This window comes from Sesamum indicum, linkage group LG9 (genome assembly GCF_026168435.1).
Source record: "Sesamum indicum cultivar Baizhima isolate 11 linkage group LG9, ASM2616843v1, whole genome shotgun sequence".
Classification (NCBI taxonomy): Eukaryota; Viridiplantae; Streptophyta; class Magnoliopsida; order Lamiales; family Pedaliaceae; genus Sesamum; species Sesamum indicum.
In genome coordinates, this window is record NC_142665.1 from 1,509,888 (window position 1) to 1,536,997 (window position 27,110).

A 27,110-nucleotide genomic window follows, 5' to 3' on the forward strand; every position below is an offset into this window, starting at 1 on the left:
TATAGCCCATTAAAAAATATATTTAAATCTCTATATTATTTATCCCAAAATATTTGTCTCTAACTATAAATAACTCTTTCGTCCCTATTATAACTATTTAAATTAAATCAAAAGTATATTTTTTTGCCACCGTAAATAATCATTAAAGCGCAGTTTGAAACTACAATTATATAATTGATTTTAAAATAATTGACCTTAACAACAATTTAAATATATTGTCGGGATTCATAATTTTATAGTTGATTATACAAATACAAATTATAATTAAGTTTCAAAACTAACCTCATTTATTGGGTTAACAAATAATAAAAAATATTAGGCATTATGGTTAATTAGATTAAATATAATTATAATGATAGGTTTTAGTACCAAAAGTAACTATTAAAAAAAGGGCCTGGGATGCAAATTTAATTTGTTTAATCACGTAATTAAACGGCACTAAGTATATATTTTTTATTTAATGAGCATGTGGTCACGAAGCATGACTTACGTAAATCCGGTTAAGTATGCACGAGCATTAATTAATTGAAGTGCATTGCTGAAGCTCCAGCTAGTGACAACTAGCTAGACTATGGCAACATAATTAATTGGTTTCTCCCTTGTAAATTTCATTAATTTTTATACAATTAGAAGGAAAAATTCAATTAAAATAATTTCTTATTTTATTTTGAAATAATCAGATAAAATATAGAGTACCAACATATATATATATATACATATACATTGAAAAATCGAGATTGAGTGCCGATTAAATGAAAAGGTAAAATAGGCGAAATTATAAGGTATTGGTTTAAGTGGAACGAGTCGTATAAAGAAAATTAAATCAATTTACAAATAAATCCACTTGCTGCAGTAGATTTATAATTCAATTTCAACGAATGATTTTGATCTGATTTATATTTTAGTAGTATCGTAACGACAGATTTATATTTTGGACAATAACTATAAATTACAACGATTTTTTATACTTACCAAAATCAAACAGATGGGTATTGAATTTTAGTTTTTTGAAAATTCTTGGTATTCAATTTTATGGAATGAATGTTTAAATTATAGTCCAAACAGAGTATTTTATAATAATAAATAAATAAAATTATCATAAGAAGAAAAAGGGGAAATGAGGTACCATCTGTCTGTGGCCCATGATTTGGGTTCATAATGGAAATTGGACGTATGCTCTTCCTGCACACCGACACACAGCAGCACCAGTGAGCAGTCCTACTAAAAACGTGAAAATACTCAACCAAAAATCTACCCAAAAAACAACACAACTGCGACGCGCTTTTTTAGACGCGTTTCTTCTTCTGCTTCCTCTGCGTCTAACCCCTTCACCTAATAATAATTTACATAATTCGAGAATGGATGCATTTGATGTCATATATAGTCTTCTTGTATAAATATTTTTTTTTGTTTGTTTGTTTGTTTGGTATTATTTTTCTTTAGTATTATATTTTTATTTATAAATTCATTATTTACATTAACTTAATATTTTGTGTATGTTTAATTATTTTCTTTATCATTGATTATCGAATAATAAGGGTCTGAATACATAATGCTTAATTTAATAAAATTTGATTTAATCATATTCAGAATATTTGTCATGAGATTATGGTGCTTAAATTGAGCAATACGTTAATAAGTTCTAACTAAAAAAAATACTCCTTAACAACTATTTTCTTTTAATCGAAACAGTCACAATAAATTAATCTAACTTAATTTCTCATTGAAAAAGAAAAAAAGCCCTCGTCATCAATTGAAATTACCTAATTTTTATAAAAAAAAAAAAAAAGAACCAATCTATTAGGAAAAGTATATGTTATATTTCTTTTTTCAAAGTGAAAATTACATTAGTGGATAATTTATAAATATTATGTAAAAATAGTATAATTCTCATCAAAACAAACCTATGTTTTTCAATTTTCTTGTTGAACTTACATGATTCAAATTTAAGGAAAACATGAAAAAGAATAGCTGTTTCATATGACACGTCACAACTTGTCTTAATGTAGTGGGCTTGTTGGTGGATGACCCATCAAACTACAAAGGTCATACTTTTCAGCCCAATCTAAACAAAGCCCAACATTTTCCATTATCATTTATTCAAGCCCACAACTTCGACAAAAAGTTTCTTAAGTTTGTTTTTACATTAAAAATTTTTATCCAAGTTTTACATATTACGAAGCACTTCACTTAGCTACAACTCTATATTGATTTTTATAGGGTAAATTATATTAATAATTCGTGAAATAAGTCAAATTATACAAAATACATGGTGTCTTTTACGAAATTATAAGTACACTTTATAAGACTAAGAGAATGTTAATATAATTTATCGCAAGAGATATAGTTATGATTTTTAGTCCTGGTAGGGATGTCGATGTAAAGTATATTTAAAATCTCAGTATGTATACTTATAACAAAATGTAGCTAGGGAGTGTTTGTATAATTATAACTAACTTTAAGGAGTGTTGATGTAATTTATTTATTTTTTTATTCATATAATACAGATTTAATTGATAATGCAACATAATAATCATGTTTAAATCTAACTTCAGGGACAAAATGGAAATTACACATATAATATAAATTAAACTTTCCTAACTGCATTTAAAGAAAATCTCATAATATTATAATTAATGGCTACTTATTTTCAAAGAGGAAGGAATACTATTTTAGGCAACATGACATGTGAAACAATTAAAATACTCTTTCTCAATTGTTCCCTTTTTATCCTAAAATTCACCTTAAAACTTGACCACAATGACATGGAAATTATGCAAATAGGACAAAGAAAACCACATAATTCAGTTATAAGGTGTACGTATGAGACATTTGATGTGGATAAGGCCCTTTGATCATATCTTTCCATACTTGTCTACCTTCTCCATGCATGTAAAATGTCAACAAATATCCAAATCATAAGTCCTAGATCAAATCGTGATTGATAAACTAATTCTTGATTTAATGTTAAAATAAACTAAAAGATAGTTTGAGTCAAAACTGAGGGCAAAGGGTAAGGTGTAAGCAAGGTTGTGGTTCTTGATGCATGGCTTTAAAATTGATATATCCTAATTTTGTAGGTATGAAATCCTAAATTTGAATATAATTTGATACACGGGTATTTATTTTATTTATAATATTTTGAATTGATTTGTTGTTTTAGTACTATTTTAAGAATGTAATAATATATTATCATTATTTTAAAAAAATATATAATCTGATAATTTTAATTCATATTTAGGTTGGTAAAAGAACTAGGTACATAAAATGGGATTTGTCGAATATTCATTTGTTTGGTAATAATTAATCATGTTACAACTCAATATTCTTTTGTCTAGGCAACATATTGATTCGGGTAGAAATATTCGACCTCATCAGATAGGTATCAAGCTTGCAATACTCCTCCCAGATCGAAGCGGTCCTTAAGAAGAAACACTAATGTTAGGCTAGCCGGGAGTATTTTCGACTAAAACCCTTTGACGCTTAAGTCAGTATGAGTTCTAGATGGAACATAAGCAATTTCAAGCAATAAATGTATCATACCATAAATGTTCTAGAAGGAAGGTATTTATAGGCCCAAATGTACTTCACCAGGTGGGCCACGTGGCGTCATCGTTATGCGCCTACTGCTAGAGATCGCACGGCGTAGAGCCAAACATGTCAGCCGGGTCTGGAGTCGAGTTGTCGGAGCGCCGATCTTGTGGTCTTTTTGTTGTTTTAACCCTTTGTGGGAGGTATGCCTATATAATCAATGACTCTCCTTCTCGACTGCTTGATGATCAATCAAGTTGGGACAATTCAATTGATAGTTAGAATAATAAATAGCAAGTGTAAAACAAGACCCAACATTAGGGGATATTTGTGGCAGTTCACATTGGCTCTGGCATGGCGGTAGAGGAATGATAATACCAAACACAATTCCGACCGTTAAAGTCCAAGTCCATGCTTCTGAGCTTGAGCCATAGCAACATAAGCAGAAGAATCAGCAGAAACACAAAAGACCACAAAGAAAGAATATGTCATCTCCTTAAACCTTGTGCCCTTCAAAATCCAACCTTTGTTTCTTGCTTTTTCCTTTTCTTTTAAGTTCCCTTTTCACTTTACAATATATAAGTACTAATATTGCGTGTCTTTAAATATGTTATTATTGATTTTTTAATTTATACAACCAAATATTTTATAAGGAGAGAACTCTAAGCGTTGGCAATACATAAATAATTACAATATCATTCACAGTTTCTGTAAGAATGTAACAGTAAGTCCTTCACAAGTCTCTAGTCAAGTGTATAATACTAAATTTGTAACTATCATATCATGATCGAATGGATACAAAGAATTTAAATTGGAGATAAGTTTCAACTTTTTCTTCCTTACTGTTTGAGAAAGAAAATCATGTCATTCCAATCAAACCAAATAATACTTGAAAAATGATTGCAATATATTTTTTTTCTTTTCCTTTTTATTATTTTATCATTATTGTTATTATTTTGTTTGTCTTCTTTGAATGAGATATGGACATCCATAAGGCAACTTTGTGAAATCAGAGCCATATTTGACTGTGATGTCTTAATCGAACTACTAAAGGAAAGAAAGACGGTCTGCAACTTACAAAATATATTCATGTGCAATATTTTGGAAGTTTAATTAATAAAACTGAGACATAAAAACTTTGTAATTTATATCCTTAGTTCAGATCATATTATTCCTAAATATATATCATACTAAACTACAAAATAAAATATAAATTTCAAAAATGGCAAAGTCTCAAACCACCACAATCAAATAATTGTTCATGACCGCATTAATCTATATACATATATATATATATCCTTAACTTAAATCATATATGAAATTACAATTTTAAAAATGCCTCCAATCATGTGGGAAGTTTTATAAAGATTGGGAGGAGCAACATAATTTTTTTTCAACGACTTCATAATACTATATAATGTATTATTTAAACTTGAAATAGGCATGCATTTCACGTCGATTGCAAATAAAAAGTTTGAGTGCACAAAGGCAGAAGGAATAATGCATTAAAAGATAAGACATTAATTAAATATTCGCATACTAGATCAAAAAAATATTCATAAATAGGTGTGACAATTTGACTCAAATCAAGAAAAACATACCTCAAATGACCCTATTGGGGCGATTAGTAGGACATTTAGGCAGGTCTCAGGTTCATGAGAATCAGCCCTGCTAATTTAATTTTGTACATAATTTTTCTATCTCTTCCCAAGGACCATTTAATCCAGGCCCCAAATTGAAATTACGTTCCCTCTTTCTCGATTGCTTTCTCTAAGATCTGCCCTCGCCTTGCCTCACAACTAGCCCTTGGTTGCAGTTGCCAGTCTCTCTTCTTTCTTTTCTTTATTTATATATATAAAAATATAATGTAAGAATTCGAGTTTATTGGGTTAAACTTACCCAATAAATTTTTAAACGGACAGAACAGGACCAGACATAAAAAAATTTAAAATAAATTCCGTATCCACCTCAATTTAAATTGAACTCTTTATTTACAAACCAATTCGTTTACAATTAATATGAAATAAATATACTTAATTTCAGTTAGTAAATGGGTAGAGTCAACCCAAATACGTATTAATTGGGTCTGAAATCAAAGTATATGCCAATAAAGAAATGCGTTTTGTCTGTGTCTGAAAATTCGTAGTCAGGACAAGCAAAGAAAAGTTCATCATCATCATCGTCAATATATGTCTGGGTTTCTGTGTTTTTCGTAGTGTGTGCTGTTTTTCCCCATGATTGGGGGTTGTGTCCGTTGGATTCTCTGTCTCCTCCTCCTCCTTCTTCTCCTCATCTTTCACACACATACACCTCCCACCGCGTGTTTTATTCTTGAAAATATATAACTTTTTTTTTTATATAAAAAAAAGGAAGCAGCAGTAACCATCCACAGTTCTCCATCAGTGCTCCATACCTCGGGACTTCACCTTTTCAGACAACCTCCCCAAAAAGGAAAACATACAATAAAATAAAAATATACTCCCATTTTGACGTCGTTTTCAGGGCTCTGCAGAGCGCTCTGTCTCGCATTATGCTCTCACTCTCTCTCTCCCTCATAGCTAGCCAGCATTGAACAAATTCTAGAGAGAGAGAAAGTAGAGATTGAGATGTCCAACTCCACGTAGAAAGATAAACAAACAAAGGGAGACTAGACGGAAGGAAATATAAACTCCAATTCATTATTATTTCCTTTTAAATTTTACTGCAAGAGAGATGTACACTCATAACTCAAATTTATAATTCTTGATGTGGTTGTAATTTGAGCATAGCAAAAAACCAAGAAATTATTATCGACAAACAGTATTATTTCTAGTGCGACAAAATTTAATATAATTTGATGTTTTGTTTTTTCAATAAATAGTGACTTGCCATTTAAAAATAATATTATAGTCAACTTGAGAGTATTTATATGTGTTTATAGGGCATTTTATTTATAAAAATTAACTTTTATACCCTTATAAGTATATCCATCAATTTTAGATAATTATTTGCATTTCTAGTAGAGCTATTAAAATAAAATAGACTAATTGAGTGTTGGTGATGAAAAGTTAAATTGAAATGGAAATTTTGAATGATTTTTGAAACTTGTTAAAATATTATATATAATTATTTTTAAATTCAATCGTAATTAAAATAAAATAACAAAAAGGTCTGATATCTAATTTTACATCTTTGCTATCCATCACACTCACGCATCAATCTAAGTTCAAACCTAAAATCCAGACTCAAACTCGAGATCTTTAATAGAACGTTTTGAGTTCAATCCACTGCAAGAAAGTGCTATATGTGATTCTTAATTTTTCCAGCTTCCTTCATTATTTTATAGTTTTAATTAAAAATATTTTCAATTTATTCACTTATAAGATGGACATTGTGGAGCACTATATCTAAAATATAAAAAAAAAATTCTTTTATTTCTCTTATTTTGTTAAACTTTGTTTTCTACTGCTATTTAGATCCTCTTTCTTCTTTTGAAATTATTTAATTAATTTAAGGTAAAAATCAATGGAGTTTGCCTCATTGATTAGTCTCCAAAAAGTTATAAGTTTGCATAATGAAAACCACAACTTCTTTTGGGAGTTAATGAAGAAAGCTGAACTAATTAAGCTATGCCATAATTAAGTCACTTGGCTGATTAAAGTGAAAAGGTTAAATTTAATAAGTGTAGAAATTACAAAGAAAATAAAAAGGAGAGGAAAAAAAATGAAAAGATAGAAAGATTGTCTCCTCCCCATGACATAGAAACGGAAAGTTCTAACTCGAATTTAAGTTTGATCGAACCAAATTTATTACAGAACAAGTGTAATATGTGATTGATTACTTTCCATTAATTATATACCAATCACACGTCCATAAAAACTCCATGCAAACACAATATGTTAGAGAATTGTCCTAAATGGGAACCTTTCAAACTAAATGTTATATATAGTTGTAACACGAATTTCAGTAAAATCTGGTGGTGGTCTATGTTAATTTATACTCGCACTAAGTATGAATCATTAGATTAATATATAATGATGATATCATGTATGATTTAACAACTGATAGCTTATGTATGTACAAACTCGCATGATGGCATCATCGAGGCCCGGATTCCATTCTAATAAATTGTGATTAATTGTATAATTAATACACATTAAAAAAAGTAATAAATCACATAAATAATCCAAGAAGAATAACCAATCATACGTGAGATGTTGCCGTATAATTAATGTATAGTATGAAAAGTGTACATACAACAATATTCATAGTATGGTTAGCATGTTGTAATCAAATTTGATTGGAATAAAATTTTTTAATACTACATTACATATATTTTTATATATAACACAGATCTTTATACATCTATATATCCATTTTCTTAGGTTTGATAATCAGCGCAGACCAAGTAGAAGTAGAGAACCTTTTTATTTGAATCAGGTTTGATCGAATTAATAATTACACAATAAGTATAATATATTTATTATATAATTAATTAGTTTTTTGAATTATATATTAATTATACAATAAATATATTACACTTATCATATAATTGATTCTCACGAGAACAAACTCACTGCGGATTAGAATTTTGTGTAGAAGAAGTTCTTAGGAGAACCATTGCATTGTTATATCCCTTGACTCTTGAGAAAATACAATATTCTACTACCAGTAGTGGTAGTAGTAGATAGATAGATAGAAATATTCCATCTTTTTCTCTTGTTGTTTTCACACTTTCAGCCCAAAGTTTTTCTTCATGTGTAGTTTTTTTGGGACACCTCCATATCTGCTCCTTCACCACGTGGTTTTGCTACTCTCTCTCTCTGCAACGCCTGCCACCACCACCCCCCATAACTCCCAAAGCTAGCCCACACTCTCCCCTTTCCACCTCTATTTTTCTCCCTAAATTCCTCCCTTTCGTCTTGCCTTCTGCCGCTTGTTCATATCTCTTCACCTACTCTTTTTTCCCATCTGGCCTTCTTTATTTTCATTCATTTCATAAGCTGCTTTAGCTTTTTCCCGATTCTTGATTGAGTCAATGTCTAGCTTCTGTTTTTGAGGTTTCCATTTTTGATGGGTCGGCTATAGTTGTTCTTGTTGGAAGAATACCATTTTTTGATGCGAGTATGGCTTCTGTTCTTCGGTTCCGGAAGCTCTGTTTTCTGGAGCCTGCTAAGTGCTCCTCATACGACGAGAAAATCAAGAAAACTGACAAAAAACAACTGTTTGAGACCCACAAAATTGATGGGAAAAACTATGAGAGTGCTAATGTTTCTCTGTTGGAAGAAAAGCCTAACAAGCAGCACCAGAGGAGACCTCCTAAGGAATGGAAATGCATAGATTCTTGTTGCTGGACCATTGGATTGTTGTGCACTCTTTGGTGGCTGCTCTTGTTTGTGTACCATTGTTTGCCGGCGAATTTGCCCGGGCTACAGCCCCCGGAGCCGCCGGGTGCGAGGCTGAAGCGCAGCGGTGTCACTGCACTCCACCCGGTGGTTATGGTTCCCGGCATTGTCACCGGCGGGCTTGAACTTTGGGAGGGCAGGCCTTGCTCCGACGGCCTGTTTCGGCAGCGCCTCTGGGGCGGCAGCTTTACTGAAATTTTCAAGAGGTTTTGAGTTGCATGAATCTTCATACTCTCCCCCCCCCCCCCCCCTTCTCTCTTTCTCTCTATATGCATATGTGGTACCTAATTGAGAGTTTGACGGAACTGCAGGCCAATGTGTTGGTTGGAGCATCTTTCCTTGGACAATGAAACAGGGCTCGACCCGCCTGGAATTCGGGTTCGGGCTGTTCCCGGGCTGGTTGCAGCTGACTATTTTGCTCCAGGGTACTTTGTTTGGGCTATTCTTATTGAGAATTTGGCCCGCATTGGCTACGAGGGGAAGAACATGTACATGGCTGCTTATGACTGGAGATTATCATTTCAGAACACAGAGGTATGTTTTAAGGAACAAAACAACTAATGTCGTATAACTAATATTCATTATCTTGTTCTTAGTTGTCTTATAATATTAATAACTATGTCTACTGCTTTTTATAGTTTCTGCAATAAATATAACCTGTCATCCTCTGTACACAATCAGGTGGTATGGACATGAACTGACCTTATCTGCAATAGAGATTTAGTCAAACTCTGTTTATGAACCATTTAATTCCACCATTTCACTTGTCTCATTGCCAAGAATTCTTCCTCTTGAGTGTTTGGATGTGCAAAACAAATGTTTCTCTGTCTTGATTGTGATCATGATTCACAGCTGACGATTGAAATTGTTTTTGACGTATGAATAATTGTTGAACAGACAAGGGACCAAACTCTGAGTAGATTGAAGAGCAAAATCGAGCTTATGTATGCGACAAACGGCTATAAGAAGGTGGTGGTGGTACCCCATTCTATGGGTGTTCTCTATTTTCTCCACTTCATGAAATGGGTCGAAGCCCCTCCTCCGATGGGCGGAGGTGGCGGTCCCGGTTGGTGTGCCAAGCACATTAAATCGATCATGAATATTGGCCCAGCATTTTTGGGTGTCCCGAAAGCCGTTGGTAACATATTGTCTGCAGAGAGTAAAGATGTCGCTTTTATAAGGTTAGCCAAAATCGGCATATCCTCATTACATTTATGTTATCTTTACAGTTTATGATAAAAAGAGAGTTGACATTTTTATCTTACCATATATGTTCTTGGTGATTTTGGTCAAAAAGTTATTTCCGTGCATGAGCACGCACAGGAATTGAAGTACCTTTTTTGAGGAAATTCCGCATCGATTGTAAAACTTGTGCAGAAACAAGAAGAAAATCAAACTCAATGATATTGTACGTGGTTTGGATAATGCTACTATATCAATGAAGGCTCAGGTTTCTCTTCTAGTGCAGGATTATCCATCAACTATATACATTTACGGCACCCTTGAAATATTGTGAGACCATAGTGTTGTCTAAATAGACCTTCTCTCGGTAGATGAACTGATATATACATAGAACAACTTCAGAAAGCAGAAGAATCTGTTTAGTGAATTCAATTCAGTTCCCATGTTTGAAAAACGAGAAACATCTGCAATGAAATGTTTTATGAGGCAAAAACTCAGGATAAGAGATGGGAAACCAGGAAGCTTCTTTACCCTCATATTAACATTGTGCTTGCTCTTTTGATTTTGCAGGGCTATGGCTCCTGGTCTCTTGGATTCTGAGATTTTAGGCCTTCAGACTTTGGAACATGTGATGCGTGTATCACGAACATGGGATTCTATAATTTCTTTGGTACCTAAAGGAGGAGAGACGATTTGGGGTAACTTGGACTGGTCACCAGAAGATCACGCGTGTGATTCAGCAACGCATCGACAATTTGATATGAAAGGCAATGATACTGATGGTAGGAGAGGTTTTCAAGTACATGAATCAACAAAGTATGGAAGGATCGTCTCATTTGGGAAGCCGGCATCAGAAGTGCATTCTTCAGAATTCCCCAGCCTTCGTTCCCAAGTACGTGCAGCAGTATCTTCCCAATATATACCTATTTATATTGTCACCAAAATGCACATTAGCCTATGAAAGTTGATCTCATACTTAATGGTATTCATGAGATTCTAATGTTATCTTTTGTTCTCATCTATGGGTATAGAAAAAGGGATCTTTGCACAATGCCACTCCACCTGTTGCATCGTGTGGAAAAGTATGGACAGAATACGACGACCTAAGCCGGGAGACCATCTCAAAAGTTTTCGAAAACAAAGCATACACGGCAGGTACGTTGTTGGATCTTCTCCGAACGATCGCTCCAAAGATGATGAGAAGGGCTGAAGCTCACTTCTCGCATGGCATAGCTGACGACCTTGATGATCCAAAATATAACGATTACAAGTACTGGTCAAATCCGCTCGAGACCAAGTAAGCATGAAGCTCCTTGTGAATGCATCTCTGTGTTAAATTCTATGTATGCAGTGTGAAAATTTCTCTCATCTCATAATGGATTCTTTTTAGTGATAATGATTTCACATTCTTGTTTCTTCCTTAACATCCCATTCAGGTTACCTGAAGCTCCAGACATGGAAATTTACTGTCTATATGGAGTTGGGATTCCCACAGAAAGATCATACGTGTACAAAGAATCGCCACCAGGGAGGTGCAAAAGCATCCCTCTCCAAATCGATAGTTCAGCCGATGGCAACAAAAACGGCTGCTTAAAAGGTGGAGTATACTTTGTGGACGGAGACGAAAGCGTGCCCGTTTTAAGTGCTGGTTTCATGTGTGCCAAAGGATGGAGGGGAAAGACACGGTTCAATCCATCAGGAATTGCTACTTATGTAAGAGAGTACAAGCATAAAGCACCTGCAAATTTATTGGAAGGAAGAGGTCTAGAAAGCGGCGCACACGTTGACATAATGGGAAATGTTGCCTTGATTGAGGACATTCTACGCGTAGTAGCTGGTGCTTCTAGTGTGGAGCTGGGAGGAGACAAGATATATTCCGATATCATGAAAATGTCTGAGAAAATAAATGTTCGCCTGTGATTGCGCATTAAAAGATTTTGTTGAAAGCGGTGACATAAGAGGATCGATAGCCAAATCAGAGTCATGATAGCCAGCAGAGGAAATGTTGGAGAAATCTGGATAGCTACCATTTTAAGAATGGAAAGAGTTGAGGGAAGGGGGACGTAAACGTTTTATCCAAAGATGGCTCACTGAATATTGACTGTAAGTTTTCTAATTGATTACTGTAACGTTGCTCATTTCTTGTAATCAAGTGAATAAAGTTGGATCTCAGTAACTACCTGTAATAAAATGAAATAAAGAAAAAGTTTTCCTTCAATTTTCTGTGTGATTTCTGTATGCTATGGACAACAGACGTCACTATTTGGGAAGAGAAAACAGTTTCAGCATTGGGGCCAACTAGACCATCAAGGGAAAGAATCGGTTTCCTGATCCGAATAGGTCCTCTTCAGATTAACTAAACCGGTTTTAACATCAATGGTGCAGGCTTCTGGTGCAAGTTTGGTTGGATAGAAGACCCCTCCTATAACCGATTCCTGCTTTATTTTCGGTAAAGACCCACCCCACCCCGATTCTAGTTGGACCCATAGCCCGCTCCCCCGCCATCACAATTGATTCTGGACCCACAAGCTCTAATTGAATTTTCTTTTTTTGTTTTAATAGTATTTCTTTTTTAATAAAAAATAAATATTATTTATAACTATTTTTTTAATAAGTTATGATTTCATTAAAAATACAATTTATGTTTCAAATATAAAATAAAAAATTTAAATAATTTATAAATATTATTCGAGTCTGCTTCTGAAAAAGATTCTGGAACCGGGCTCAATTCATAAAACTAAAAACTCATCTCCAACTCCAACCCAAACTCAGTAATTTAGGATTCAAGTCAACTTGCTCCATTCAGGACGAGTAGGAGCCAACCTGCCCAAATACCCACCCCTAGTAATAACAAGCACTAGAAAGTTATTATGTAAATAGAATCAAAGGAAATGAGCACGGCTATAAAAGAAGTTTGTGAACTGATCATCTTTCTCACATTTGAATTACCTGCAGTCCAGCATCCCATTGCTGTTTTACTCTTGGCCTCAACTAAAAGTAAAAGTATCTGTAATCACAACTGAAACACGTATTCTGGGCCGGAACTTGTTATCACCAGCAACTTTGAGATCCAAGGAAAAATTCAAAGATGAGGTTTCCACAGGTTAACTAACAATGAGCATCCTTGTTTCGATAGATACAGATACCAAGTTTGTTTAATTCATTATCCTCGTTCCATATGGTGACCTTGAGAGCTGGAGAAATCAATCCGAGCAACAAATCTGTACTCTAACTCATGGCATAACTATTAACCTGATTGAGTCTACACGGAAGCCAAGAGGTCTCACTAAGAAGCGCATGCTAATGCAGCAGCTATTAATTGAAAAACAGCATAAGTACAGCCGAGATGCAAATATTAGGGAAATACGCATTATGTAACAAGTCACAAGGATCAGATTAAGGAAAGAATACAACACCAACAAGAATAGGAGCATTATGTAACAAGTCACAAGGATCAGATTAAGGAAAGAATACAACACCAACAAGAATAGGAACAAAGAGACGCACGCAGCACACTAGCGAAGGAGATCTGGGCTTTGTATAGATAACTTTGTTTCCACGTGTGAATTGAACGAATTCTACTTATTTCCCATTCCCAATCAGAATTTCAGCAGATAGCTTTGTTTCAGTACTGCCTACATTGTTCACCACTAATGCCCTTTACTAACAGGGCTATAATGAACAAAAATGTAAAGTCTACTTTGAAATTCCCACTTTAATAAGTTTGTTGTGTTCTATGATAGAGAGGCAGCAAACTTTTATGTACAACTAGACTCAGCCATCATTTGATAATAATGTCTTTAGCATAATCAGTATCAGAGACCACAGTACAAGCAAAATTTCCCCACATCATGTAGCAATGAAACCTAAAAGCATAGGTGAACGACAATAGAAGAATATTAAATGGTGGTACGGTTCTCAAATTTACTGTGGTTAATTAAAAAGCTAAACAAAGTACACCACACGCCCAAATGCAGTTATAAATCATGCTTTGAGAGCAACAGAAGACAAAACAGTTGCCATAATCTAGCAAAGAATGTACACAAAAGTATCATACATAGAGAGGCCATAGGCTTACAAATTGGTACATGTGAGAGGAAAGAGTGAGTTTTCCTACCTAGAGGCATTGCAACAGCAGTGCAACAATTTATCAACATCTTCTTCATTGATGTAGTAGTCTTCCATGGAAGAAGTGGACTTCACTCTATCATTCAAGAACTTCCATCGTGTCAAAATGTCGGAAATTCTTTTCATCTATTAAGTAAGTGAAGGGAACAAGGTGATAGAAAAAATTTCTGTCATAGAATACTTGACAAGAATATGAAAAACATTTGCCAATACCAAGTCAATGCAACCCCACTCAGTCAGTAAATGACTAAGGTTATTCATTTTGAAGGATACAGCAATAAATTTAGCATCCATCTTTGTGCCAGGAGTATCCATTGTTTTGTATTCTCCATAATCCAATGGGCAGGCAAGGAGGTCATCTTCTATCTGATCCAATTTGCTTGCAAGAATTGAGACAAGATGGTGAAAGATTGATGGGCTCATCTCACTTTCCTTAACCAGCATCAATAATCTTGAAATAACACTCCAAATTGCACTCCTTGCTTCGGTGTCATCAGAAGCAAATGGAAACACATCAAATAGACCCTGCAAGAAATTCAGATCTGATACAAGACAAACTGTCATGGTCTCATTTTCATTTACTGTGCAACGCAAAAAATTTTACCAATATAGCAGGGCAGTTGCTACCAAGAATTCACAGAAAAAAGGTACCTTTTGACAACTCAGAAGCTACATCTTTTGCATCAGTAAGAATATTTGCTATTAACACTGCAGCTGTTACACATGAGCTCGCAACCTACAAGGGTAGATTACAGTTTGTTGTAAGAAAAAACTTCGAAAAAAGAAACAAGAAAGGTTTTCCTAGGACCCTCCCATTAATCATTGAAGTTGTAAAGCAAACTATTGCCTTGATAATGCTGCTTTACAGCAGCTTATATGTTATTCCCAGTGAAAAGACCAACAATATTGGTGTATTTTCCTTTGGATCCCAAAAGAAGAAACCATTTCCAATAAGATATCGTCTGGTCAATCTAAACCTAGAAATTACACAATTAGCTTATTGGAAATACAAATAGTCGAGAACTCATGAGACAAATTCCATTAATTTTTACACGGTGCAAACCAAAACACAGATGAAAATTTGACCATATATTTCTAAGTGTGAAACATATCATTCATCCTTTTCTTAATGCCATAAGGATAGAGAATGCAAAGATATTTCAGATGGCAATTTGCAGAATGTGGCCAATATTTTCCTTGCAGAATATGCTAGGGTCATTTTGGTTTTGTTTGCTGAACAGACCAGGTAGTTCTACCCCTTAAATCTCTATAAGTGCTCCTTGTATGAATGGATGACTAGTTGCTTCTTAGAAATGGGTGTATCAGTATATTGACTAGTAAACGTGGAGCAGTTAATGTCCACTGCACTACATAAACATACATCAAATTTACATAAATGCATACTCTATTAGATATAGTATATTTAAAATACAAGTCGACATGGCGTGCGTCATGATTACATGGAAACTTTTCACAAGCAGCTACCATACCTCAAATTTATCAGGAAGTTTGATCAGCTCTTTCACTAGTTGCAAGAGCTCTCTATTTAGACATATTTCTTGTGAATAGTCATCCATGGTAGACAAAGCTTCGACTGTGCGAAGAATCAAATCCAGCAGAGGATACCTGATGCAAGTATGATTCAAAGTCACGAACCATTGCCTCCAGCTAGTATTCGGTTAAGGGAAAGCCAAACAAAAATAAATCAATCCAAAATTTAAGGGGGACAGTGACAATGTTTAAGCCTATAACCATTTTGAATTAACTGTACATGTTGCGCAAAAAATAAGTCCAGAAAACCTTGTTTTTTTTCTGTTGGTCATTGAATTCATGTCAGTCTAAACAATTGTAACTATGACTGGTAAACATGGCTAGATATCAGTGTATGAACTATGACCTGCTCCAACCAATAGTTCAAGAAATTGCAAAATATGTTATAATGCTTTCACAGGATTTGAGAACACCAGAAGAGAAAGATCTCTATGGTACTCCAACTCCCATTAGGCAAAGCCGCAAAAGAAGCTATACCTCTCCGGGATCCGGTCTTCTTGCAGTTTGCTCATCTCGAAAGCCAAGAGTTTGATCAGAAGACTTGAAAGATCCAACTTCAAGAAAGGTGGAAGAAGTAGAGCTGTTACTTCCTGTTGACTTTCTAAAACAGCCAAGAGTAAACCTACACTCTGGAATTGAAGACGAAAGCTGAGGTATTGATAGACAGTGCTCAAACTGCCAATTACATATTATTATAATAATAATGGTAATAAACCGGTCAGTTACTCTATAAATTTCAGAATAATTCTTCCTGGAGAAGTGATATCCCCACAGGCTCCATGAGAATCAAATAATAAACACTAGATAAGCAATCATATTCTTGTTCCGATTTGTCCAAATTCATACTCGAGATTATCAAATGTAAACTAAATACAGATTTCTTGAGTTCATCTTCGAAACCTTCCAAACACAGCTGACTTAGGAAAAAAATAAGACTAATTCTACTTGACCGTTAAAATAGGCATAAATAAATTCTAGTCAGTATGACACATTATAACTATTTTCATTTATTTCAATCACCTATAATAACACTGCTTACCTTCAACCATCTTATTCACCAGAGTCCAAGACATATTAACCTCAGCACTCTGTATAAAATTTTTTTAATAATGTTTTAGCCTCGCTTCATCTGAAGCCTGTTACATGGAAAGAAAGGCGAGATGCTATTTTACCTTTTCAATGAGCTGTGGATTTAGAGCATTTTCAGCTATCCAGAGGATACGAGAGAGAATTGGTTCAGCCTGCAATGCTTCTGCCCAAATAACACCTTCAGCACTTTGAAGACACAAGGTCAACACACTACCTTGACAAATTAACCCGCAGTAAGTTTAGTGGAATTAAGGGCACATTGTAATCAATCATTATTTCTTGTGATACAGCTTGGGGATTTTGCAGAACAGAAATGAGTGGAATCCAATTCACAGATGAAGGCTAAAAAATAAATTTATAATCTCATGTAGCCTGCATATCAAAAAATTGTATCTAACGACTACAATTCTCTAAGTTGATAGATAGCCATACTAGTGAAACTACATGAACTTATAATCAGAATTACATAAAGTCACAAATCATTATATATATATATATATATATATTTTGTATGTAACTCACTGAGTGATTTTACATTATATGTGTTATTACATGCATGTGCATCCCATTTTTTGGGGAGTGTGTGATCTCATTAGTTTGAACTCACGTCTGATCAACCCTATCATATAGTAAAGTGTGTGATAGCCCATTCTTATGCACCAAGCATGGGATAAATTGTAGCAAAACTAATGAATGAATATATTGTTCATCAATTTCTAACTTGTTAAACATGTGAAATCACATAGTTATTTGTATGTACATCTAGGTGCTGCAGAGAAATTCACTCCCTGCATGTGTTTTCCAACTTGTTCTCTGAATCAGCACCAAGTTCACAAGGAGATGAGGACAAAGACCTCATGCACAGATGAAAATATTGATGCTATGAATTAGTAGCACCATTCAGAATATGTAGCTAAGAGCCTGTAATCCCTACATTCCAGATTAAGTTTCTTTCGTGCCTTTTGTTTTCCCTGAACATACTTGCAGCCTCTATTTGTACCTAAAAAAGTTTTTCATTCGCACATCATGCCAGATCAAACTAAGATACTACTTCAGAATGAAAGAAATACATTCTAGCCCTAGGACCATATTAAGAAATGAGGATATTACATAGTAGATTCTTAAGATTACACTTATTTTAGTCATAGTGGGCTCATAGGAGTTGGATTTGTTAATATTAAATTAAAAACTACCACTTTTAGAATCATGTCTTGACTTACTTCTCATGTATGAGGGAAATATTTATGGTTATGCATTACCTTATTATAAACACTAGAATGGCTCCAACAATACCCCTTGATTAAACATTGTAGGTGGTACCAAAGTGGCTTGGCGAACACCATTCTGGTTAAACTTACATGGCTGTTACTTGAAGTAGTGTAGACTAAAGCATACTCCTAAACAAAATAGAGAAAGCTAATAATATTTATCTTCAAGCACCAAAAAGCATGAAAAAGAAAAAACTAAAGACAACTGAGTTAAAACTCTGGGAAAAGTAATCAGAGAAATTCAGCATATTCTACCATGACTCCATAAGAAACAAGTGTCTTTCGAGGACCCAACTGTGGCCAACTAATCAACTGAACACATGGAAAAAATTGGCACATCTATATAGAACTGCAATTTTCTTTTTATGTTTCTCATATTAAAACACACAAAGCAGAAGGAAATATAAGAAATAAATTCATCGTGACAAATTTCATTGAGTATAGTAGGTTTACAAATTATAATTATTAAAATTCTTAGAAAAATGAGTTGCATTTCTTACCAAAAACTGGTGCTCGTCTACACAATATAGCAAACACCAATTCATGAATATGAAACATCCTCAAGAAAGCAAGTTCATTTGATTATTTCTAGCATTTGTTTATGGATTGAATATTTCATTCTGCCATGATAAACTCTGGAAACATTCAGCAATAAACAACTAATCTGACTGAACAGTATTTTAACTCTCCCTCTGCAAAGACATAGGTATTAAAGACAAGCGAATTTTTCACAATGGTAAATGTTCAGCCATGAAATACCGGCAGGCTTCACAAAGGCAAGGTACATCATCTAGAAGCAATTGCTCAACTACCACTCCAACCAATCCATTTGTAGAGGCTATTTTTTTCCGTGACATTTCATGGCAAGCAAGGTTTCCAATTATTCCAAGACTAATCTCCTGTAACACAAGGCAAACCTAAAATGTGAATCTGATAACCTTCCAGCAAATGAATATGTGATTCAATAAGTACTGAAAAACAAAGGTGGCTGTCTAATTGAATATAAATTGCAGTATGACTTACAGTAATACGTGAGGATTGAGAAACTACAAGATTAGCCAGAAGCACTTCAAGAATAAGATTCTCAACCTATATAGAAAATCAAATGTCCATATCAGCAAGTTTTAGCCAAATGAATATAAGTGAATAGGCTAAAGTTCTAAACTCTACCCTTACACATTGTTGTCCTGCTATTTTCATATTATATATGCTTTTGTGTTCAGAGTACTGTTAGTCAGAGAAATATTGTTAATTAAAGTAGCTTTTCCTCCATTAAAAAGCTCCAAGTCTAGTCTGTCTCTTGAGCAGAAAACTTACCAGTAAATGTTACAAGTTTTGAGACTGACTAGCTGATTTTTCCAGCATTTAGACCATAAGCAGATTTAAGCAAAGAAACATGCAGAACTACACAAATAAGACACAAGTCAAGAAACATATCATGAATATGACTAGTACCATAAATTGAGCATGATCTTCACTTGCAGCGAGATCCCATAAAATGCATCCACACTCTTCCCATATTTCTTCGCTTGTCGGCGCACCTTGATTGTGATCATCACTTCTAGGTTGTGGTCGATCCAGTTTACCATAGTTTTCAGAAGATTCCATTGCTTCAGCTTCTCCTCCATTTTCAGGTAAATCCACTGCATCCTCTTTGCTGCCCTCAGCTTTGGGTTGTTCACAAATCAAACCACTTCGAACAGCATGTACACCATCTTTTATATCTGAAGGCAGAAGTTTCCTTATCAAAGCTATCACATAACTGGGATCAACTGTCGTTGATATGTCGAATGACTGCAGAATAAAATTGCAGCAGTTTACCATAAATATGCAAAATTAATTAATACCATAATCAGTGGAACTCAATGCTTTACATGCTGTAACAACACAACAAGTCTAACTCATACTTCACAAATACCAACTTTTATACTGGGTCATTTTCTAATAAAACACCAAACCAACATGTGCAAATAAGTATTTTCATTAACAACCCCGAACAAATTATTGAGTAAACTGATCAATGTCTTATGAATGTGACCGAATCAAATTTCGTGTTTCTTTCTTGTAAACTCTCCTAACCCATTTATCAAACAGTTGAAATGCATGACAGTTCCACAAGAACACGTGTGAAAAAACCCATCTAACTCAAGGTTTCATATACTTTGCGCAAACATCGAACATACATAATCAAGCAAAGAAGAAATAAGTGTGAAATCAAGAACACGCGTATGCATCGGTGGAAAATACCTCGTGAGGAGGCGCAGAAGGGTGATGGGCGGGAGGCGGCTGAAATGCTTGCTCTTCTTCATTCTCTTCGGAGAGCGGATTTGACATGTATTAGGCTTTTGAATTTGGTCTACGTTGATTGGGATTTTACCTATCTACGTTGATTGCCGCTCCACTTTCTTACCGTTGCGAGGTTTCTGTTTCCCACAACATAACATCGCGAAATTTTACGCTCCACGTTTTACCGTTGGGAGGTTTCTGCCAACTAACATCATCACCAGCTATCTATCGAAACATTCTTCGCACGCGCGTGTAATTTCATTTTTGTTACTTTTATTTAATTATATTACAAAATTCATTAATATTTCTAAATCAATTAAATAAACATGATTAGAATTAAAGGTACACTAAATATATACATTAATACGACTTAAATTCACAATATTTTCTTGTGAAATCTTAACCTCACATCCGGGAAAGGGATCATTTGCTTGTCCCACTTAATTAGGTATTACAACTTGAATTATAAATTGATGAATTATATATGTTATTATCAGTACTTTTTTAGAAAAAATATAATTCTGTTTAAAATACGATGTTTTGTTAATATTGTCCAATGAGTTTGATGGACTTCTGCTACATCTATACTCTATATTATTCTAAAAAAAAAAAAACTCATTTTTACATATAAACAGCGATTACTTACACTGCGACACCAAATTTTTTAAATTATCAAAAACACCCTTATGTATTTTCTGCCATTCCTATTCAAATTTTTCTTTTATTTATATATCTATACTACTTATCTATATTAATATGACACTTTTACTCACAAACGACAGTTTGTAAAACAACAATATCAATTTTTTTGTATTTTTATTTATTTATTTATTTTTAAATTGACGTGTTGATTTATATATTTTATATTTATTTATAATATATTTAAAATATAAATAATTATTTAATATACACATAGAGATAACGTGCTATAACTATTACTACACTAATAAGGTGTTTCTCTTTCGTCAACCTGATTTGGGTTTTCTTATTTAGGTGAACACTTGCTATAGAATTTCATCAAAAATTTAAATGTGAAAGTTTTCTTCCCATACCCATAAAATCTTACTTCATATGAGAATTTGAAATTCAATGTCAATTTGAATCAATCATGATTTTAAAAACATGTGATGAGCTAAAATATAATCACTTCTTGAGTTATTCAAATGCAATCATCCAAATCTTTTTAAAAATTAAAATATAAAACTTTCTGCGCCATGATTTTATAATTTACTATCCAAAAATGAATTTTCGTAAAATCAATTAAAAGAAAACAAATCCTCTATAATCAATTATTCAGACGCTGACCCAAACTCAGGCCATTGGGTACTCAAATTTCCCCAGGTACAAACATATAACATTCCATACGGGAAATAAATCGCAAAGAAAACAGCAACATCGATTACAAGTAAACACCTCCACCAAGATTTCAAAAGTAAAGTTTTCCCCATCTAAGAATGTCCATTACAGACCGATGACAAAATGCAGCATCGAATGTATAATTAAGGTCCAAAAAATCATATAACAGATGGAACTAGTTGTGAGGGAATTTCAGTACACATACCCATCCACCAAAGAAAGAAAAAAAAATTGAACATTATACAGCAACAGACCAACCAATAAAGATATACCAAAACAATACTCTCAAAACCAAAACCTAGGAAGAGCAGCATTCAGTCAAGCTCCTCGCTGGTATGTCAAATGATCGAGTCATATGTTAGGCTTGTAATCTTAACATAGTCTCCGTTCCCCCGCTTGATTTGCTAATCACGACAAACTGAAAAGAGAACCATCGTCAATAATCAGAGCGAGGAGCAGAGAAAGTGGCAGTTCAATGTAGATAGACAAACACATACCAAAAACCAATGCCGGATTAAAATTTATCAATGCTTTACAGGGCTTGCCACGGATTTAGAATTTCCAGGTGTTTTCACTCCATCAATGACCATGTTTCCCACTCTGACTTCCATTGCCTCTCTCTCATCATTCTCCCTCTTCTTCTCAGAACCACCATTGTCAACTGGCTTCAGTTGATTAGATGGGGTATGCTGCCGAGCACGTCCACTTATCCATGGATGATTAAGACACTTAGCAGCTGTTAACCGTTTCTCAGGCACAAAATCTAGTACCTGAACGAGGAAATCTGCCATCTCATTTGCATCCTGCTCACGGAACTCATATTTTTCCACAAGAACCTTGTTGAGAGGCCAAAATTTTAATCTCCTGATATGCTTCAGATCTCCAAATCTATTGAAGAATTCCCGTGAATAACGCCCACCCAAGGCAACCTGCAGTTTATGTTTGTCAAGCCGGAAACATGGCTTCTTAGGGTAAATACTAAAGGAAGCAAGCTTAGCTTCAGTAAATTGAATTGGCATACACATTGATATTTAAGGTTTTTATTTGGGGCCAATGGCAGGTTGATTTGCTAATCAACAGGTAGATCACTTCTCACCTTGCGTGGCATCATCCCCAGCAGCTCCATCATCAGGGCCAGATGATCCTTCAGATCACAATGAATAACAATAAATGATCAGTCATTAAAGCAATTAAGCAATACATAAAAATTGGATTGACATTGATGTTATGTTGCTGTGTATGACATTAGAAGATGAATTCTCAGGTCAACTTTGAAAGCAAACACACACCAACAGGGAGAAAGATGCTTATTCTGCTTACGTCTGAGATGCACAGATTTGCTAAATCTCTGTATACATTTCCTTCATAGAATAATCATTACTGATATTAAGATCACCACTCATACTCTAATTTCTAATGACTTCTTAATTTCAAGAAAAACACATTCGAATAGAATTACACTTTTGCAATGGACAAGAGCAGATAATGGTGGCAGAACAGCCTTGTCCAAGCATTCGTTTTCTGCCAAAGAAAAAGAGCAGGAGGGAAGCACAAAAACTAGTAAAGGATTTTTTCCCCCATAAAGCTGCTCTTCTGCGGATTTCTTTCTCCTGCCTAATGTATATAGTACTGCCAATCTCCAACAGAACACTTTACGAGTAAATAGAATTTTGAAACATAAGATTTACATGTTCACCATATGAGAATCATCAACAGGCAGAAGTTATTGGTAGGTAATTTGTTGGGGATTGAGACCCCGTAACATGCTTCCAAACATAGTTTCAGTTAGCACATCAGTCTATATAAGACATGTTGCTAGAAGTGCAACCTCTACAGCATTGTTTCCTAAAACATACTTCGACTGTCACACTGGTAGACTAAAGCATATGTCAAAAGAAAACAACAAACTACTGCAGAGTCTTAAACAGTGCGAAGAGAACATGTTGACCCACACCAGATATATGCTCCTCAGATACGGCACACAAATCAATGATTGGTGGGAGTATAGTCTCTAAAGAGATTAAAACAAGCACTGGATAAGATCAGTAAATCATGTTGCATGCAGTTAGTGAGAAAACAAGCAAGCTGCTTGAGACAAATAAGTTTACAGCGAACAGTTGCTATTCGTGATTCGTTGTCCATTACTTACATGTATACAGTAGTTAAATAAAGAACCGGGCCCTCATACCTCATCACGATCATAGCTGTCACCACTATGTGGATCAAAAAGAACATCGCCAGTCGCCAGCTCAAAGCAAATACAGGCAAATGACCACATATCAGCTGATGTTGAGTACTTAGATCCTAAAATAACCTCTGGGCACCTATACTGCCTTGTCTGAATATCGCTTGTGAATTGTTTGTATGTCCAACATGCATTTCCAAAGTCAACTAGTTTGCATTTCAGTTCAACCTCAGCTAAGAGCTTGTGCTTTTCTGACCGGCTGACTCTCTTCTGGCCCTTAGTTCCTTTGCTTGAACCATTTGTTGCATCATTGTTTGCTGCCTCAGCAACTGAAGTATCCTGCTCCTCAATGGTCTTTATATTGGACTCATCATCCCTATGAGAATCTTCAGGCCCACTTGCCTCATTCTCTGGCTCAGTTTCGTCCTTCCCAGCACACCTCTGAGCTGCTCGCTTAGCCTTTTTTCGGATTTTCTTCTTCTGGTTCTTAGTTAGATCGCCATATGAACCCTTAGCATCTTGAGATGCCTCAGACTCGGACCCAACCTTGCCTTTACTGGAAGGGAGAACAAGGGGTGCACCTGATTTCCTTGGATCTTTAGCTGGATCTATCATAGACTGAAGTAGTACGTTCTCTGGCTTCAAATCTGTGTGTATGATTGATAGTTGACGGTGAAGATAATCCAATCCCACCAAAATGTGGAAACAGATTTCTTTAACCATGTGAAGAGGTAGCCCTTTGTAGTCTGAATACCTAATTAGGGTCAAAAGATTGTTTCCCAAGTATTCAAAAACCATACAGACATGCTGCCCATTTGGCCCTGAATGCTTAAAGTGATCCAACAGTTTCACCACACACTTTTTATCTTCTGGATCGCCTTCAGCGATCTGCTTTAAAATAGTGATCTCATCCATTGCTGCCTCGGTGTAGTGTTGTGCACTCTTTTGAACTTTCAGAGCTACATACATCTATCACCATATATTAAAAAACAAAAAAGAAGAAGAAGAATAAGAGTAATCAATCACCAAACAATTCGTTAGGCATGACCATATTAGCGAGTCATGAATGATAATATAAACAATTTCATGTAGAGTGTCTGCCATATCAAGCGTATGCGTGACTGTGCATGTGGATACAAGTCATCTTCCCTTCAATTTCTGGTTCTCTTCTCATAATACATGAAGCCTGAAGAGGTAGAAACAATTTTGCTAAACTAGTTTTTTCCTTCACCTCCTTGGATACGAAGCTCTTATTTCCCAGTAGAATTAATACATTGAGTTAAAAAAAAATAAAAAAAATCAACTACCTCATTTTAAATCCAGCTGAATTTATATTGAACACATCTCACAGGCCTTTTAAATGAACAGCAGAAAATATCTAGAGGTCTTAGAAGAAGTTAATCAGTTCTACTATTCACTAGCATTCACAAGCACTAAACAGAAGTAAGAAGGAAATACTTGCTCCAGTCACATAATACAAAGATAACAGGCATGTAAGAAGACTACATGAAGCAATGAGCCAGAAAAATGTACCAGTAATAATGGAATTACTAACAACCAACAATAATATTTCATGTTATTAACCCTATCCCTATTGCATAAGAGAAGCAAAATGCATCATTAAAGTTTTCGGGAATGAATATGTTTCAATTTCAAAATCCCATTGACAAAACAATGACAGCAATCGTTTCATGAAAACAATACAAGTCCCCACACAGTAACCAAGAAACACGGCAGCACAAAAGAAATACCACAACGTTTCATAGGAATACTCGTGCATTAAAATATTAACCTACAGTACACAAGTATGCATACTTGTTCGCGGCGTAACTGCAAACACTAAAGTGAAAGAATCAACAGAGAAACCTACCGATTTATGAGTGTCCCAAGCTAGCCAGACGGTAGAGAAATGGCCCCAGCCGAGCTTGCTCTGAACAACATATCTTCCATGTTTGAAGGTGTCCCCGATCCGCACGGCGTGGTATCCACCGCGCCTGTAGTCCTCAGTCCCCTCATCCTCGGTAGTGTAATCGCTCGTCTCGCTCCGATCGCCGCCGTTCCTATCCACTGCCGCCTCCACCTGCGTCTCCGCCATCAATCGGTTTTTTACCACTAGGAGACTTGGAAGAAATTGAAAATGAGATCGCGGAGCGGGCGAAGCTCGCAGAAACCTCAGCCCTACAACACTTGTAGCAGTGTGTTATTCGCAGAGAGAAGTGAGATTAGGGTTTACCTATTCTTGAATTTGACCGGAAAAAGAGGGTGAATTTATTACTCCATTATTTCCTCTTATTTTGTGCTTATTGAAAAGCTGAGAGCAAATTGAGTAGGAGGAACTTTCTGGATACGTCTGATTAGATGATCCGTTGTTATCACAAATTTAAAACAAGGAGAAATTCCATAAAACCCCAACCAACTATAAAAGTTCAGCTAAAAACTCATTGTGTTAAAAATATAAATAAAAATTTCTTGTATTTTTTAAAATATTGCACACATTTTCTTTGCCGTTTGTTTTATTTAATGGCATTAATTTGTTTTGTGACTTTTTGTTGTACCCTGTGATTTGAAAAATTATATCTAACACTTCTGAGATTTGCTTCCATTTTATAAAAAAGTCACTCTGTTAATCAAAATTCACCGAATTTGTTAGTATTAATAAAAAAATAGCAAAAAATTCTATATTTACCGTCATTTAAATTATTATGACTTGTTGTAGGTAAAATAGATCTTTTTATGACTTATGCATTAATACATGTAAGAAGGTAAATTTTCACTATTATAAGGATAGTTTAATTCGAAAAAAATAGTTTGAGCTATAATAAATTAGTAATAAGTCAATCGTGAGTAATAAGTATCAAATTTTCATTCAATTTTTTTATTAATATCATCAAATTCAGTAAATTTGGACTAATTATCAATTTATTATAATTTATTTTATGCGAAATTATTATAATCTATTTTTTTTTCGTTAGTCGTATTAATGAATATTCAACTAATATATTGTTAAATTGGCTAAATTATTAAAATATTAATATAATTGTATAATTATCAACAAAAATTTAAAAAATATCTTTTACTAAATTAAAAAATAAATTATCATGTCACGCAATATACAATTAGATTAACACGATAGAGGTTTTAAAAATATAA

The 27,110-nt window shown here is 34.5% G+C and overlaps 3 protein-coding genes across 6 annotated transcripts; 1 reads left to right on the forward strand and 2 right to left on the reverse strand.

Moving 5' to 3' along the window:
• Positions 1–8,231: 8,231 nt before the first annotated feature.
• LOC105169966 (Lecithin:cholesterol acyltransferase family protein) lies at positions 8,232–12,315 on the forward strand. The gene is made up of 6 exons (XM_011090518.3): positions 8,232–9,121; positions 9,227–9,449; positions 9,813–10,096; positions 10,668–10,989; positions 11,129–11,394; positions 11,534–12,315. The coding sequence occupies exons 1-6, from the start codon at positions 8,637–8,639 to the stop codon at positions 12,015–12,017; spliced, it is 2,064 nt and encodes a 687-aa protein (XP_011088820.1). The 5' UTR covers positions 8,232–8,636; the 3' UTR covers positions 12,018–12,315.
• A 1,785-nt stretch (positions 12,316–14,100) lies between these two features.
• Positions 14,101–20,654, reverse strand: LOC105169965 (ARM repeat superfamily protein). Of its 3 annotated transcripts, none has more exons than XM_088885389.1 (10): positions 20,381–20,654; positions 19,589–19,927; positions 19,157–19,222; positions 18,893–19,032; positions 16,949–17,075; positions 16,254–16,330; positions 15,716–15,851; positions 14,877–14,961; positions 14,499–14,767; positions 14,101–14,351 (listed from the first exon to the last, which is right to left on the reverse strand). In XM_088885389.1, exons 1-10 carry the CDS (start codon positions 20,465–20,467, stop codon positions 14,211–14,213), a joined length of 1,467 nt encoding a protein of 488 aa, XP_088741515.1. In that variant the 5' UTR covers positions 20,468–20,654; the 3' UTR covers positions 14,101–14,210. The 3 variants fall into 3 exon arrangements, with proteins under 3 accessions (XP_088741515.1, XP_088741516.1, XP_011088819.1); XM_088885390.1 differs by having other exon boundaries at positions 16,254–16,405; positions 19,589–19,857; positions 20,381–20,652; XM_011090517.3 differs by having other exon boundaries at positions 16,254–16,405; positions 20,381–20,652.
• A 1,164-nt stretch (positions 20,655–21,818) lies between these two features.
• LOC105169964 (Protein kinase superfamily protein) lies at positions 21,819–26,312 on the reverse strand. Of its 2 annotated transcripts, none has more exons than XM_011090515.3 (5): positions 25,831–26,312; positions 23,964–24,929; positions 22,872–22,919; positions 22,273–22,704; positions 21,819–22,193 (listed from the first exon to the last, which is right to left on the reverse strand). In XM_011090515.3, exons 1-4 carry the CDS (start codon positions 26,053–26,055, stop codon positions 22,300–22,302), a joined length of 1,644 nt encoding a protein of 547 aa, XP_011088817.1. In that variant the 5' UTR covers positions 26,056–26,312; the 3' UTR covers positions 21,819–22,193; positions 22,273–22,299. The 2 variants fall into 2 exon arrangements, with proteins under 2 accessions (XP_011088817.1, XP_011088818.1); XM_011090516.3 differs by having other exon boundaries at positions 23,964–24,919; positions 25,831–25,971.
• Positions 26,313–27,110: the final 798 nt, after the last annotated feature.

Coding starts and splice junctions, on each gene's coding strand:
- LOC105169966 (XM_011090518.3), top strand. CDS start 8,637: ATGGCTTCTGTTCTTCGGTTCCGGAAGCTCTGTTTTCTGGAGCCTGCT. Junction 10,097..10,667: donor AAAGATGTCGCTTTTATAAG/GTTAGCCAAAAT, acceptor TTGATTTTGCAG/GGCTATGGCTCCTGGTCTCT. Junction 11,395..11,533: donor TCAAATCCGCTCGAGACCAA/GTAAGCATGAAG, acceptor CATCCCATTCAG/GTTACCTGAAGCTCCAGACA.
- LOC105169965 (XM_011090517.3), bottom strand. CDS start 20,467: ATGTCAAATCCGCTCTCCGAAGAGAATGAAGAAGAGCAAGCATTTCAG. Junction 16,406..16,948: donor ATCCACAGCTCATTGAAAAG/GTAAAATAGCAT, acceptor CTTCAATTCCAG/AGTGTAGGTTTACTCTTGGC. Junction 15,852..16,253: donor GAAGACCGGATCCCGGAGAG/GTATAGCTTCTT, acceptor TACTTGCATCAG/GTATCCTCTGCTGGATTTGA.
- LOC105169964 (XM_011090515.3), bottom strand. CDS start 26,055: ATGGCGGAGACGCAGGTGGAGGCGGCAGTGGATAGGAACGGCGGCGAT. Junction 24,930..25,830: donor CTTGGGACACTCATAAATCG/GTAGGTTTCTCT, acceptor ATATGGTGATAG/ATGTATGTAGCTCTGAAAGT. Junction 22,705..22,871: donor TGGGGATGATGCCACGCAAG/GTGAGAAGTGAT, acceptor CATAAACTGCAG/GTTGCCTTGGGTGGGCGTTA.